At 43.8% G+C, this 15,900-nt stretch overlaps 2 protein-coding genes across 2 annotated transcripts in view; one reads left to right on the top strand and one right to left on the bottom strand.

Moving 5' to 3' along the window:
- LOC311108325 (calbindin-like) overlaps window positions 1-2,461 on the top strand; it is a gene marked incomplete at both ends in the record, with an annotated part of 9,906 nt that extends 7,445 nt beyond the window's left edge. Inside the window, 2 exons of the mRNA XM_084150953.1 lie at window positions 1,088-1,153; window positions 2,330-2,461. Coding sequence (XP_084007079.1) covers window positions 1,088-1,153; window positions 2,330-2,461 — 198 coding nt within the window. The remainder of the gene's footprint in view (window positions 1-1,087; window positions 1,154-2,329) is intronic.
- A 3,360-nt stretch (window positions 2,462-5,821) lies between these two features.
- On the bottom strand, window positions 5,822-15,721 carry LOC311113378 (2,4-dienoyl-CoA reductase [(3E)-enoyl-CoA-producing], mitochondrial-like). The gene is made up of 10 exons (XM_084156586.1): window positions 15,599-15,721; window positions 14,362-14,561; window positions 14,188-14,245; window positions 13,980-14,066; window positions 13,713-13,860; window positions 10,661-10,760; window positions 7,357-7,429; window positions 7,069-7,215; window positions 6,767-6,829; window positions 5,822-6,489 (listed from the first exon to the last, which is right to left on the bottom strand). The coding sequence occupies exons 1-10, from the start codon at window positions 15,680-15,682 to the stop codon at window positions 6,430-6,432; spliced, it is 1,020 nt and encodes a 339-aa protein (XP_084012712.1). The 5' UTR covers window positions 15,683-15,721; the 3' UTR covers window positions 5,822-6,429.
- Window positions 15,722-15,900: the final 179 nt, after the last annotated feature.

Genomic DNA, 15,900 nt, shown 5'->3' with positions numbered 1-15,900 from the left:
GTGTAGGGACTGATCAGAGCCTGAAGGTACGGAGGTGCCCCGTTCCCCTCACAGCTCCGTAGGCAAGCACCATGGTCTTGTAGCAGATGCGAGCTTCAACTGGAAGCCAGTGGAGTGTGCGGAGGAGCGGGGTGACGTGAGAGAACTTGGGAAGGTTGAACACCAGACGGGCTGCGGCATTCTGGATGAGTTGTAAGGGGTTCCGTCTTGCCAAGGTTCAGCTTGAGGTGGTGATCCGTCATCCATACTGATATGTCTGCCAGACATGCAGAGATGCGATTCGCCACCTGGTTATCAGAAGGGGGAAAGGAGAAGATTAGTTGTGTGTCGTCTGCGTAGCAATGATAGGAGAGACCATGTGAGGATATGACAGAGCCAAGTGACTTGGTGTATAGCGAGAATAGGAGAGGGCCTAGAACTGAGCCCTGGGAGATACCAGTGGTGAGAGCACGTGGTGCGGAGACAGCTTCTCGCCACGCCACTTGGTAGAGCTACCGGTCAGGTAGGACGCAATCCAAGAGTGAGCCGCGCCGGAGATGCCCAGCTCGGAGAGGGTGGAGAGGAGGATCTGATGGTTCACAGTATCAAAGGCAGCAGACAGGTCTAGAAGGACAAGAGCAGAGGAGAGAGAGTTAGCTTTAGCAGTGCGGAGAGCCTCTGTGACACAGAGAAGAGCAGTCTCAGTTGAATGACCAGTCTTGAAACCGTCATTCTGAGAGAGATAGCAAGAGAGTTGGCTAAAGACGGCACGCTCAATAGTATCAGCGATGTGGTTATAATATAAGCCAGTACATAGATGACCAAAAACAAACAGTTCAAATTCATGAATAGAAAATATGAGCAAATATCAGAAGGGCCCATGAACAGGTTGTTCAAATATACACATCTGTTCATTAGGCCTATTGTTTTGTTTGTTTACTGAGATCAGGCTTGTGAGATGTAGTGTGGCATCATGTTGACACTGTATACCAAACCAAACCCAAAGGCGGGCTAAATGGTGTGACATTGTTGTTTCCTGTGTGTCTCTCTGTCTTTCTCTCTCTCTGTCTCTGTCTCTCTCTCTCTCTCTCTCTCTCTCTCAGGATAGAAAGGCTACATGGATGAGAATGAGCTGGATGCCCTCCTCAAAGACTTGTGTGAGAAGAACAAGAAGGTGGGTTTTCCATTCCGATTAATTGATGGAGAAGAACGGAGACTAAGCCTTAACCCACGATAATCGAGAACTGCATAGCAGTTTCATTGTTTTTATTTAGGCGATGTCTGAGGTGTAACTGTGTTTGGAGCTGTCAAATCAGCAAGCGGCTCCCGGAGTTATACCTATCGCGGACATTGCCATTGGATGCGCCGAGTCGCATTAGTAATAAACCCATGCAGCCTTGTTACAAGTTCAAACACTGGAATGTGTGCATTAATATACACCTCCATTAGGCTGATATAAATCCTTATTATGTAGTAGAATGATTTTCAATTTGAGCGTCATTATTTTCGTATAGCCTACACTTTCTCGTTCTGTACTTCTAACGCGAGTGGGACGGGTGTGGCTTTGTGACAATGACCACACGACAGCCGCTCACAGATTTGATACTGTAGCTCTAATGCAGTTACACCTCAGACACCGCCAAAACACCAGCTATGCGGGTGGCAGCTATTGCTGGTTAACACTTGATCTGATTGAATCTAGGCCTGAACAGTCCAAAACAAATCTTATTTTTTCTTCATTCATCTTGACACTTCAAATATCACAGAGGCACTCGTTTGTTGCCAGTGGTGATTTGATTGGCCTGAGGACAATCACAATACTTCTTCAAACAAACTCATAAGAGCATGCTTAGAACTGGACAGATATCCAATATCTCTCTCTCTCTCTCTCTCTCCTATCTCTCTCTCTCTCCTTCTCTCTCTCTCCTCTCTCTCTCTCTCTCTCTCTCTCTCTCTCTCTCCTCTCTCTCTCTCTCTATCTCTCCTCTCTCTCTCCTCTCTCTCTCTCTCTCTCTCTCTCTCTCTCTCTCTCTCTCTCTCTCTCTCTCTCTCTCTCTCTCTCTCTCTCTCTCTCTCTCTCTCTCTCCTCTCTGACAAGAAGGCACAGCAACTGACTTTAAAAATAGTTTTCTGGATGTCATATGTTAAAGCCATATGTGCATGTAGCGCCTACTCCACTTTTTTTGTGTAAATATTTTGTGATATGTTTATGAGCTAAGCTTTGGGCCAGCGACCATCTCAAAGCCACGGGGGATTTTGAAATGAAAAAGTAGGGTCAATGTCAAATCTGTAAAAGTCAAGGGTTGAAAATGACAGTTGGATGTCTGCGTCTGTTTCTCGTCTCCGACAGGTGCTGGAAGTCAGCAAAATCCCCACATATAAGACGGCCATTATGGCGCTATCAGACGGCGGCAAGCTGTACAGGACGGAGCTAGCGCTTGTGCTCTGTGCTGAGGACATTTCAGCCCCTGCCCCCTTATAAACCATTCCCCTTTCCCCTTAACCACACCCCCTCCATCCCTTCCAACCCGCCTCCCTTCCCCCTCACTCGTGACGTGTGTAAAGAGACTGTAGCTTGGAACTCCAAGGATGTAGGGTGTATTTTTGTTTCAGTTTTTGCTTTTCTTTCAAGAAATCTGTCAATTTGCCAGCGACAGTGTGTGCATAGCTAGGGCACATTATCAAAGACATAGGGTGGCACATACTTTTCAAACCTGTTGTTTCTATACTGTTTGTAAATGTACAGATTTTTGTAACAATGAGATTGATACCACCATTGAAAGTCCCTGTACTTTTGTCCTCTCTATGATATATAATCCAAGACTGTAGCCTCTCATTGGCTGAAAGAGAGGGTGTGTCCCCTACCTGACCAATGACAACAATGTTTACCATATTGTCAATTAATAGCTCTACACCAAGTAGTCCAACTACTAGTAACAATAACTTATTCTATTAGAATTATATCCCTCCAGTAGCCTAAGCAATACGTTACTAAAATGTTTCTGTAATGTGGTGCATGGAAACGAAAAATAAGGAAATAGCGGAAGAGCAGTTCCGTGATGAGACAATTTTAAGCTATATCGTTTTGCAGTGCATGTTAGTTGCTGAAAGCTAGCTTTGTGTGGAGGTACTACTGAATGGGACAAGCACATATCTCGGAGCTGTGTAGCCTAACCCCCGTGACCCCTGACCTGCCCTGTGTATAACGATGGTGCCAGTCTCTGATGTGCTACATGGACCTTTTTTTGCACTGTAAACAATGCCATGCCCCACCAAGCTGGGCACCAGAAACACTGTGTAAGATGTAATAAAAACTCAATTCAACAACTACCTAACACTGCTGTGTTGCTATTTCACTGACGTAGCAGGGAATTGACAATGTCAAGATTGATATGGATGAAACATGATAATAATAATAATTCGTTTAATTTGTAAAACGCTTTTCTCACACCCAAGGTGCAAAATATATACAGTATATATAAGCTACAGTATATACAGGTGTTGTCAGATCTGGTGGACAGGAGAACATAATTAACATAGGTATTTTAAAGCTATTCTGAACAGCACAGTTAAGCTGTGCCTTAAACGAGGCCAGAGACACTGTAGCCCTGACAGTGACTGGAAGTGCGTTCCACAGCCGAGGAGCTGCACAACTGAAAGACCCTGTCACCCATAATTGTTTGTCTGCTGTGGGGCTGCTGAACGGAGACGGACCTGAAGGAGCGATGGGTGTGTGTGGGGTAGGAGGTACTTGGGTCCAGATGTACTTGGGTCCAGAGTTGTGGATAGCTTGGTAGGTGTGAACCAGGATTTTAAAGTCAATGCGTGAGCATATGGGAAGCCAGTGGAGGTTGAACAGCACTGGAGTGATGTGCTTACAGGGGGAGGTGAGGACACATGCAGCACAGTTCGGGACACTTGGCGCCAACAAACAGGGTGTTATAATAGTCCAGACGGGATGAGACAAAGGCAGAATTAGTATCAATCTGGCCAGAAATTATCTACAATATCTTCAAATTGAATGTACAGGTATATCAACAACTCTCGCATCTCACTAAACAATTCAAAGGTATCAATCACGCCGATAATAATGACCCTTAACACTTCAGATGGAACTTTCTTAACCTGTGTGCCAATCTGTTTCTGCTTTAGTCAACTTGTCGTTGCAACAATGCAGCGTTGCTGAATGCAGAAACAGTCTGGTGCCCAGGCCAGGAGCTTTCTGTAGGCATAGGGGCACTTGATGGTCAAAAGGTAACCGCTGCTTTATGAAAAACAGAGGGAAGAGTTAACCTTATAAATCCCTGCATTGAGTGTAGAGGCATTGCAGTATGCAGTGAGAGTTGAGACAGCAGGATGATCTTCTCTCATAATTGGGCAGCTGCTGGATTCTCTCTCCGAGTTTGTAAATGTATAGCGATGGCTTATATGAGGTTAGCTGCAGTATGTAGCAGGTGTGAAGTGTGTGTGTGTCTGTGTGTTTGTGCTTAATGGAACTCTGGGACGAGAAAGGGTAGGGGTATGAAGTAGGAAGAGGGGAACAGGCTGCATTATAGGAAAGCTAATTGTACTTAATCAAAGCAAGGTACTGTTCCACTCTATACATTGAGGCCTGTTTCCCTCAACACATAATAGGCATACTCCTGACCTTAAAAGCATGGCCAATGGAGATCCTGCAAACAAATTGGACACTGGTTCAACACAACTAAAGATGACACAGGAATAACCAGATTAAATTGTCGTTCTTTCAATGGGACATTTCCACAAACCTCATAGGATAGGTAAATAAAACCCCACCACATTTCATTTTCTCAACTAAGTGTTGCTGACACAACAATCAGAGAGTAGTAGTGTTTAGCCTGGAGATACTCCAACACTGCGAGACACATACACACAGCTTTAGCAGGAGGGTCAGTGAACTGGTGCTTTGTGTGGGATTGAAAGGACGTTTCCTCCGTTGTGGTTGTTTGGTGCTCGTCCTATGGCATTAGACACTGTCAAGCACCCTCTGTTCAGTGAGGAGGACAAGGTCTGGTGGCGGAACAGGGAAAATGTGACCTGACAATCCACCACGCTCCACTGCTCTAATGAATACAGAAATGGGGGGAAAATAAAATATAAAATGTAAGGGTGAGTGGGTGAGGGAGGTTTCAGACAGACAGGGGGAAGAGGAATGAAAGGGAAAGAGTTAAAGGAGGTAAAGTGAGGTAAGGAAGGAGGGGGAAGTAGAAAAGGGAGGAAATGGAGAGTATGCAAGATAACATTAGTGTGACTTACACACTACAAATAGAGATGGGAGGGAGTGGGGTTCTCTCTGTGCCTCTGTAGAGAAGCTCACTGGCACAATGGCTACATATCACAGTAAGACAGCTCCCCGCTATGCCTGACAATGGGCTACTTCACGTTTGGCAACATTTTCATTTAGCTTCATGTATGGTGCACTGATAAAAGGCTTAGGCCCCATTCCAACGTTGTCAAAATGCATCCTGTCCTTCCTTGAGGTAACCAATCGGTATGTTATTGGATGCGTGAAGGCTATGTTTCCATCCTTTTAATTTCACCAATGAAGCCTTGGCACATCAATACTATTTGCATTTTTCATTCGACAAGCCTTTCAAGTTGCTACAAATCCCACTTCGTACCAAGAACCTCTCATTTAGGTTATTCATTTATAACAGCTTATGTCAGTGTTTAGACTAGTGATTTGTCGGAGTAACTAAAATAATAATAGAGCAGCCTGGGAGGGAATAATTAGTGTCAACTCAATTAAGTAAGTCCATCTAACGCTCTATGTCACATTAGGTGGCTGAGAATTTTAAAAGAATGCGTCAGAGATATAAAATGTTGTTAAAAAAGTATGTTATTCAACATACTCCATATAGACAAATCCTTGTAAACCTCACGTATTGTACACACAGAGCACAGGACAATCACTTAAAAGTAATGAATAGCATTACTGGAGGTCAACTTTGATAGGCAATTGAAACAGAACAGAATTCATTATTTTCAAGGAATCGTAAAAACAAATGATAAATGTTACTGGCAAAATACCAAGCCAATCGTAGGAACGGACAGGTTTTTCAACCAATGAGAAGCCAGTTTCATCCAGGAAGTGCTGCAGAATCTCAGACACAGTGAGAACTAAAAAGGTTATGAGGTTCTCTCTCTCAAACCTCCTCTAAATAGTTGGCCTCCTGATAAAGCCATTTTCTCCTTAAACGCTGTCCTACTGTCACCATGCTGTCTATTTATTCATTAGGCATTGAGACATAAGGCTTGAGGTTAAGTGAGAGTGGGTGAGAGTGTGTGTTTGCAGAGAAGGCTGTGTGTGTGTCGATCCTGTAGCCATATTCCCTGACATGGTATAATCTCTGTTCTAGGTCAGAAACAGAGGGAAAGATTGTATGTGTGTACAGTATCTGTGTGTTAGTATCATCCCATCTTGACTTCTTAGGATCCCTTGGTGCCCCTGATCATGGTCTCCATCATAGCCCACTGCTCCTTAGTGACCTGACACAAACAAAACACAGCAAGTTAAAACAGGCACAACCTGACTCACGCATCCATAAACTAACATCTGTCATAAAATGTGGCCGATTTCTGCAACCAGCAACAGCTCACTTGCAATCTTGTTATTGAATCAATAACTAGTCGCATAACAGAACAGAGGATATGCAAAAGCTAGCAATGCTAACAAATTATCATTCTATGTTCATATTACTTTTTAGTGTTAAAGTTCCGGTCCTGACAGTGGAATGGTGTTTGCAAAGTTAATTCCAGCACATACCCTCCTCAGATCATTGAATTCTCCTGCCATGGAGACATACTCTCCACCGTCCATTCGAATGATCTACAAATAGAAGAGAATGTCACAACCAAAGAGAAGAACACGGTATATGTGGATGTTGAGGCTGAGTCATCATTTTCCCCTTAGCGATAGTCCATCCCTATATCTGCATTGCTTAATCCTATTGCACCTTGAATGTCATTTACAGTGAAGGACTTACTGCAATCTGCAAGGCAGGCATTCAGCTAACATAATGATTGGTATCCACTGCCTGGTTAGCTTATCCAGACACATTCTCTTACCGCTCCAGACACCCAACTGGCGTAGTCACTGCACAGGTAGGCTGCCAGGTTGGCAATCTCTCCGGGTGTGCCCAGCCTGCCCACGGGTATCCTGCCGATCATGGCCTTCTCAAACATGCCCGTGGGATCGAGACGACTGAAGGCCCCCTACACAAAGAGAAGAGGCCACAAAACACAGCCAATCACACATTTACAAGCCAAGATAAGACTAGAAAGGGAAAGATTTAAGACATAAAAATGGCAACACAGTATATTTGTATAGTTTCATGCCAGAGTTGTGTCTGCTACCTTGGTTCTGATTGGTCCTGGCTGGATGACATTAAACCTCAAGCCATACCTCCCCCACTCCGCAGCCAGAGACCTGAGAAACAAACAGTAGTTTGTTTATATACGCACATACAATATACACATGAAAAAAAGGAAGAAAAAGTCCTCAAGAACTACCACTACTGCATGTACTAATAAAGAGGGCCTAGTGTAGGCGCTAGGAATTAGTTTAGACTTGAGCCTAGGAGTGAGGCACTACCTCCTAAATATTCTCATAGGTGGTCACTCATAATGGGGCCTTCAGTCTAAGTCTAATATGATTGGAGGGTAACTAGCTCAATCAATCAATCAATCAAATTGATTTATAAAGCTCTGCACCTAAAAACAAAATACATCTCGACTATTCATACAGAAAAAGCTGGGGTGCCAAAAAGTAGATGCCAGGAGCGCTTTAGTCATTCCATGTCATTTTGGGAACATTATAGTGAGAGGCATCGAGGGTGGTGCTTGTTGAATTGATTTATTCCCTCTAGTTTCTTGAAACCCTCCGCACAAAAAACTGTAATGAACGAATAGGAGCTAAAAATAGGCTAGCTCTCCCCTGAGATGCCTAGTGCAATAAATGACCATGACATTTGGCCGCCGCTGCCTTCACAAAATAGAGAGGGGTTGCTTTTTTGGGGTGAGCGATTTCATATGGGGGGGAATCCATTATCAGATAGTAGCGCTCATTCACACTGAAAAAAACTGCATGAATGGGCCAACCAGCTATAGGCAACTCTGCAGTATGCAACTACACGTCTGTGACTGAGACACACACCCCTTTAAACCCCCTATGCTCCTTTGAGACCCCTCTTTCAAAGTCACTGGGCAACCAGGCATTTTTATGCGTGACCCCTAAGCATGATGGGATGTTAATTGCTTAATTAACTCAGGAACCACAGGAATGCTGCCTATGACCCCAAGAACACCATCCCCACCGTCAAACATGGAGGTGGAAACATTATGCTTTGGGGGTGTTTTTCTGCTAAGGGGACAGGACAACTTCACCGCATCAAAGGGACGATGGACGGGGCCATGTACCGTCAAATCTTGGGTGAGAACCTCCTTCCCTGAGCCAGGGCATTGAAAATGGGTCGTAAATGGGTATTCCAGCATGACAATGACCCAAAACACACGGCCAAGGCAACAAAGGAGTGTCTCAAGAAGAAGCACATTAAGGTCCTGGAGTGGCCTAGCCAGTCTCCAGACCTTAATCCCATAGAAAGTCTGTGGAGGGAGCTGAAGGTTCGAGTTGCCAAACGTCAGCCTCGAAACTGGAGAGTTTGGAATCTGATTGATTGATTGCTTCTGTGGACAGGTGTCTTTTATACAGGTAACAAGCTGAGATTAGGAGCACTCCCTTTAATAGTGTGCTCCTAATCTCATCTCGTTACCTGTATAAAAGACACCTGGGAGGCAGAAATCTTTCTGATTGAGAGGGGGTCAAATACTTATTTCCCTCATTAAAATGCAAATCAATTTATAACATTTTCGACATGCGTTTTTCTGGATTTTTTTGTTGTTATTCAGTCTCTCATTGTTCAAATAAACCTACCATTACAATTATAGACTGATCATTTAGTTGTCAGTGGGTAAACGTACAAAATCAGCAGGGGATCAAATACTTTTGTATATATACAGTGAGGGAAAAAAGTATGTGGACACCCAAGCTCACAGAATGCTGAAGCGTGTGCCGCGTAAAGATCGACTGTCCTCGGTTGCAACACTCACTACCGAGTTCCAAACTTCCTCTGGAAGCAACGTCAGCACAATAACTGTTCGTTGGAAGCTTAATGAAATGGGTTTCCATGGCCAAGCAGCCGCACACAAGCCTAAGATCACCATTCGCAATACCAAGCGTCGGCTGGAGTGGTGTAAAGCTCACCGCCATTGGAATCTGGAGGAGTGGAAACGCGTTCTCTGGAGTGATGAATCACACTTCACAATCTTGTAGTCCGACGGACTAATCTGGGTTTGGCGGATGCCAGGAGAACTCTACCTGCCCGAATGTATAGTGCCAACTGTAAAGTTTGGTGGAGGAAGAATAAAGGCCCTTTCCTGTTTCAGCATGACAATGCCCCCGTGCACAAAGCGAGATCCATACAGAAATGGTTTGTCGAGATCGGTGTGAAAGAACTTGGCTGGCCTGCACAGAGCCCTGACCTCAACCCCATCGAACACCTTTGGGATGAATTGGAACGCCGACTGCGAGCCAGGCCTAATCGCCCAACATCAGTGCCCAACCTCACTAATGCTCTTGTGGCTGAATGGAAGCAAGTCCCCGCAGCAATGTTCCAACATCTAGTGGAAAGCCTTCCCAGAAGAGTGAAGGCTGTTATAGCAGCAAAAGTGGGACCAACTCCATATTAATGCTCAAGATTTTGGAATGAGATGTTCGACAAGCAGGTGTCCACATACTTTTGGTCATGTAGTGTATTTTGTATCCCTCATTTACTCAAGTGTTTCCTTTATTTTGGATTCAAGCGTAACCTTAAATGACAATCCAGCTAGTCTGTCCTTGTAGTTCAAACAAACACACAACAAGCATATTGTACGTACAAACGCACACTGTTTTACACAAAGACACACACACACTGCGGTTACTTGTATTGGACGTCAAACATATCAAGGTACAAAGGGGACATGATTGTGAGAGACACGAATAGTTCCCCCATTTATCATTCCCAGTCCCCTGGGTTTATGGGAAAACCTTTCAGTGTCATTAACTCTTTTAATGGGATTGATAGGGACTAATACTGAGTGGGATCTTTCTTTGGGTAAAAGCCCTCAGAGATTCATTAAGAAGGTGTATTCTTCATTTTATAAGAGCTTCCCTGTCTTCACATGAAAGGTGTCGATCCCATTCAGGATTTTATTGGGTTCACACACACACACTAATGGATTCACACACGTGTGAACGAACAAGGTACACACACACACACACACACACACAGAGCCCATCAGTCTTCATTATTGTCTAAATCCTACTGGAGGGGGATCGGGAGAGAGAGACACACTTTAATGTTAATTAAATGTTCCTGGACCTTCGTTATGCTAATGTCTGCTTCTCTTTAAAAATGCATTAGTGTTCATAAGGCGTTTGACATGTGAGAGAGCCAAATCTTTTCAAATGAGGCCAGTGCGGATACCTACGTGTGGTGTGTGCCGTTCTGCCTCTCTGTTAAGGAGCCTAGTGATAGGAGTGACGGGTTGGTTTAGGACAGGGAAAGGGGTCCTAAACAGGTGATAGGTTTTTTGGTAGTGCCTGTTTGGAAATACCTACGTGCACAGAGTTTCCACTCCTGACTTGGCAGCCGCGCTGGGCACAACGAATCCAGAGCCGGTCTCTGCGTAGATAGTGGTGATGGCCAGAAATGCAGCACCTACAAACACAACGTATGTACATACCTCAAAGAAACATAAATATGTCCAACTGTCAATATGTTGTAATCTGTTTGATTTGTAATTACCGTGCATTCGGAAAGTATTCAGACCCCTTGACTTTCCCACATTTTGTTACGTTACAGCCTTATTCTAAAATGGATAAAATTGTTAGCTAATTTATAAAAAATGTAAAACTGAAATATCACATTTACATAAGTATTCAGACCCTTCACTCAGTACTTTGTTGAAGCACCTTTGGCAGCGATTACAGCCTTGAGTCTTCTTGGGTATGACGCTACAAGCTTGGCACACCTGTTTTTGGGGAGTTTCTCCCATTCTTCTCTGCAGATCCTCTCAAGCTCTGTCCGGTTGGATGGGGAGCGTCGATTCACAGCTATTTTCAGGTTTCTCCAGAGATGTTCGATCGGGTTCAAGTCCGGGCTCTGGCTGGGCCACTCAAGGACATTCAGAGACTTGTCCCGAAGCCACTCCTGCATTGTCTTGGCCATGTGCTTAGGGTCGTTGTCCTGTTGGAAGGTGAACCTTTGCCCCAGTCTGAGGTCCTGAGCGCTCTGGAGCAGGTTTTCATCAAGGATTGCTCTGTACTTTGCTCCGTTCATCTTTCTCTCGATCCTGACTAGTCTCCCTGCCGCTGAAAAACATCCCCACAGCATGATGCTGCCACCACCATGCTTCACCGTAGGGATGGTGGCAGGTTTTCTCCAGACGTCTGGCCTCTCTACCATAAAGGCCTGATTGGTGGAGTGCTGCTGAGACGGATGTCCTTTTGGAAGGTTCTCCCATCTCCACAGAGGAACTCTGGATCTCTGTCAGAGTGACCATCGGCTTCTTGGTCCCCTCCCTGACCAAGGCCCTTCCCCCCCGATTTCTCAGTTTGGCCGGGCAGCCAGCTCTAGGAAGAGTCTAGGTGGTTCCAAACTTCTTCCTTTTAAGAATAATGGAGGCCACTGTGTTATTGGGAACCTTCAATGCTGCAGACTTTTTTTGGGACCCTTCCCCAGATCTGTGCCTCGACACAATCCTGTCTCGGAGCTCTACGGACAATTCCTTCGACCTCATAGCTTGGTTTTTGCTGACATGCACTGTCAACTGTGGGACCTTATATAGACAGGTGTGTGCCTTTCCAAATCATGTCCAATCAATTGAATTTACAATAGGTGGACTCCAATCAAGTTGTAGAAACATCTCAAGGATGATCAATGGAAACAGGATGCACCTGAGCTCAATTTCGAGTCTCATAGCAAAGGGTCTAAATACTTATTAAAATAAGGTTCCTGATTTTTATTTTTAGTAAATTTGCTAACATTTCTAAAAACCTGTTTTTGCTTTGTCATTATGGGGTATTGTGTGTAGTAGATTGATGAGTAAAAAAAATATATTTTAAAATAAGGCTGTAACGTAACAAAATTTGAAAAAGTCAAGGGGTCTGAATACTTTCCGAATACACTGTATATGCCCAGCAGCAATATGTGTCATCATGTACATCCCTATAATTTACAACGGATCCCAGTTCAGACCAATTTATCCATTAGACTGTCATAGGCTGACTTGATCTGAGAGTGGCGGTTAGTCATTGTACAGTTCAATAGGCTTATATACCCTGCACACTAAAGCTCATAAAACATTGTGGCCGTTGTGGGCCAGATTACACTGCAATAGACTGAACATGAGTCAGGGTTACTTCTAGATCGATAAAACAAATGACACTACTACACACACGGAATATCAAGAACTCAGCGGGGTAGTGGAAGGAGATGCTAGCAGAATAAATAGTTTGTCTGTGAGACTATTTAATCAAAGGCTGGAGCCAAGCTGCCAGGTGAGAAGACAAAGCAACTTTCTTGTACTGCAATAAAAGCACATTTAGATTTATGTAGCCAATAGAACAGGGAAGGGGAAATTATTATTTTTGGCCCGCAAATTGATTTTGATGAACAAATCGATCAAATTTAAAAAATGTGCGGTCCTTCGTTGAATTTCAAAATCCCGATGTGGTCTTCGAGCCAAAAAGTTTGACACCCCTGCAATAGAATAATGCTAATAGTATGAAAGAAGAACAGACACCTGGGTATCAATTCAAATATGCTTTTTTACACTGTTGGAAGAATGGCAGTTTTGGAAAAATACCAGTTCAGATTGAATAGGGCCCCCAGTGTGATGGCATGTTTTTGTCTTTGTACACCAAGGTAATTGCTTAATTGTGATTTGCTTAATTGCAGTGTTGAGGGCAGATGGAAAAGCCACAGTAATCAGAAAAGGGCTGGGATATTCAAATGAATATTAAAGCTTATCCACGCACACACATATTATAAATAGCCACAACATTGCATGAGATTCAAGGCTTCTCCTATCCTCCCCTTCCATATCATTGCCCCTTTGACCAGAGGAGACAGCAGAGAGAGGAGGAAAAAAAGGGGAAGAGAATGAATGAGAGGGTGCATGCACGCAAAGCCAAGAGGAGCTTAGGGCACAAGGGCAGTGGACAAGTGGAGTGACGCTGGACTATGACCAAGTGAATGGAAAAGTGCTCAAGCACTTCATATTGAGGCTCAATCACTGTCAATATGACAAACTTAAATAGAAAACAGAGAGAAATTGTACACATGCATCCACACCACTGTTCCGGGTTGATCCTACGAAGGATCAAATGTCCAGGAGTTGTTGGCAAATGGTGAATCTTTACTGCCCCCTGGTGGCTGCACTACACAATACATTACAACACAAATAAATGGGGATGGGAAGCTGATCCTAGATCTGTGCTTATGGGCTCCATCAGATAATAATAATAATAATAATAATATGCCATTTAGCAGACGCTTTTATCCAAAGCGACTTACAGTCATGCGGGCATATATTTTTTGTGTATGGGTGGTCCCGGGGATCGAACCCACTACCCTGGCGTTACAAGCGCCGATAGCTCTGGTGCTTACCCTTCTCGGCCAGTATCAGCCTCTTGCCCAGCTCCAGGGTGACAAAGGCTGTGCCGTTCAGGACGATGTCTGTGATGGTCCTCCATGCGTTGGCAGACAGCTTCTCTGAGGGGGAGATGAAGTTCCCTGCAGCGTTGTTGATCACCACCTAGAGGAATGAGAGAGGAGGATATTTACCAAGCAATTGGAGTATTATTGGCCAGCACATCTAGAACAGCGAAGTATACCACTTTCAGACAAAACTGTCCTTGATCTGCACCTACGTACATCAGGGAGACCAGCAACCTCCACCAGTTGGTCCACAGCAGCTTCAATTGCCTTGGGGTCTCTCACATCACACTGCACAGCATGGACCTGCAGATAGAGTCTTCAAGTATCAAACACAACTTAAAGCAGAGTTCATACTGATGTATCAGTATCTAGAACTCTTGGATAATGAATGCATTCAATGTGGGTAATTGATCAGTAGTAGTACCTTATTTCCTGTCTGGGCTGTAATTTCCTCTGCAGTCTTTTTCAAAACGTCCAGTTTTCTATAAATTACAAACAAAATTGTGTGATTTTCTAATTTGTGAGGGCAAGAAGGCAGCAGTAGAGTTGACCTAAAGTTAGGATTTATAGCCCAACTGACTACCAAGTCTCCACCCACCTGCTAGCGATGACACACTCTGCCCCTAGTGCTGACAGTGTTGTGGTCATGCCTTTTCCCAACCCCGTTCCTCCTCCTGTGATAAAGGCCACTTTGCCTTTGTAAGTCCCAGGGAGCAGCATTGATCCTTCATTTGCAGGAAAGAATTTAGCCTGGGGGGGTCCAGTCTCACTCAATGCCCTGGTCCCACTGCTGAACAACTATATAAGGACAGTAAATGGGATAATAATAAAAAAAACTCATGTTAATGAACCAGCTGAAAAGGGATGTTGTGAGTCACATATTTTGATTTGATTTATTAGGATCCCCGTTAGCTGACGCCAATGGCGACAGCTAGTCTTATTGGGGTCCGACACATAACGAGAAAGACATTACAGACAAAAATACTTTCCAATTTACATACATTTTAAAACATTAACATGTAGTGTGTGCATCTATCAGTTACATATACAACAAGTAGGTCACATGGGGAGAAGCGTTGTGCCGTGAGGTGTTGCTTTATTTGTTTGTTTTTTAAGCCAGGTTTTCTGTTCACTTGCGCTATATAAGAACCTGTACTCGGCCTATGTTTGAACTTGTACTTCTGCAAGCAGCATAGAGGCCATTTAATTAAAAACGAGTTGTCTTTCCTGTCAAACAAATGCATTAGTAAGAGCAATTCACTTACATCTAATGATAACACTGATACACTCTACTCCTCCAACGCTAAACACCACTGATGCACTCTACTCCTCCAACAGTGGGGGTGCTCACAATCCCAGTGCAGAGGGGACTGGGTGAAAGGTTGAGATACTTACATGTCTGGCTGTGAGAACACACAGCAGGCTGCCTACACAGGTTTAGTATTTCGTTTAATATGTCCTTTTGCATGAACATCACAAAAGTGGTCATATCATCAAAATTGTCCCTACTGCTTAGCAATTTATCTGTAGCAGAACACTGTAACAAATGTAGCTAGCTAGCTAGCTATGCCAGAAATATTGCAGAATGCATTCACTCATGTCTGTCAACATCGGAAATAATGTGTAATTCAACTTTTTGCATGTCTGTCAACATCGGAAATAATGTGTAATTCAACTTTTTGGAAAGTGTGTAGGTACTGCACAGCTTTCCCATAGAAGCACATCTAGCTAGCCAACTAACAATAACCTGCTGCTAAACTAGCTAACTTACACAACCAACAGAGTTTTTAATTAGATTTGGTAGTTATTGCATTCATCTCGGTGGAAATGTTTACCCGTCTGTAGACAAGACCCTTCAACGGCAAGGTTAAATCAGTTTTAGATATTGATGACACCCGTCCCAGTAAAGTGGATGCCATGTTTTCAAAACTTGATTTGACTTTTGCCTAGATTTCCGTAACGTAAAGAAGGGGATGGGCTTTTATTGAATAGAATGTAGGCGGTTCCATGATCTTACTCAGACTGTTTAGGGTAATTTTACGTATTTATAATACTTTTTCTTTCGAGATCAGTTCAATATCCCTTTTACTTTTCCTTCACTTATTCTATTTCATGTTGTCGTTATTAAAGAAACCAT

This window comes from Coregonus lavaretus (genome assembly GCF_964263955.1).
Source record: "Coregonus lavaretus genome assembly, chromosome: 3".
NCBI classification, from domain to species: Eukaryota; Metazoa; Chordata; class Actinopteri; order Salmoniformes; family Salmonidae; genus Coregonus; species Coregonus lavaretus.
This window is presented reverse-complemented; position numbering and strand designations above follow the sequence as displayed.

Bases quoted from the DNA above. Each gene is read 5' to 3' on its own strand.
- LOC311113378 (XM_084156586.1), bottom strand. From the start codon at position 15,682: ATGGCATCCACTTTACTGGGACGGGTGTCATCAATATCTAAAACTGAT. The intron at 10,761-13,712 runs GTAAGCACCAGA...TTGTGTTTGTAG, and splicing joins GCTGATACTGGCCGAGAAGG to GTGCTGCATTTCTGGCCATC. The intron at 6,490-6,766 runs GTATGTGCTGGA...TGTTTGTGTCAG, and splicing joins AATTCAATGATCTGAGGAGG to GTCACTAAGGAGCAGTGGGC.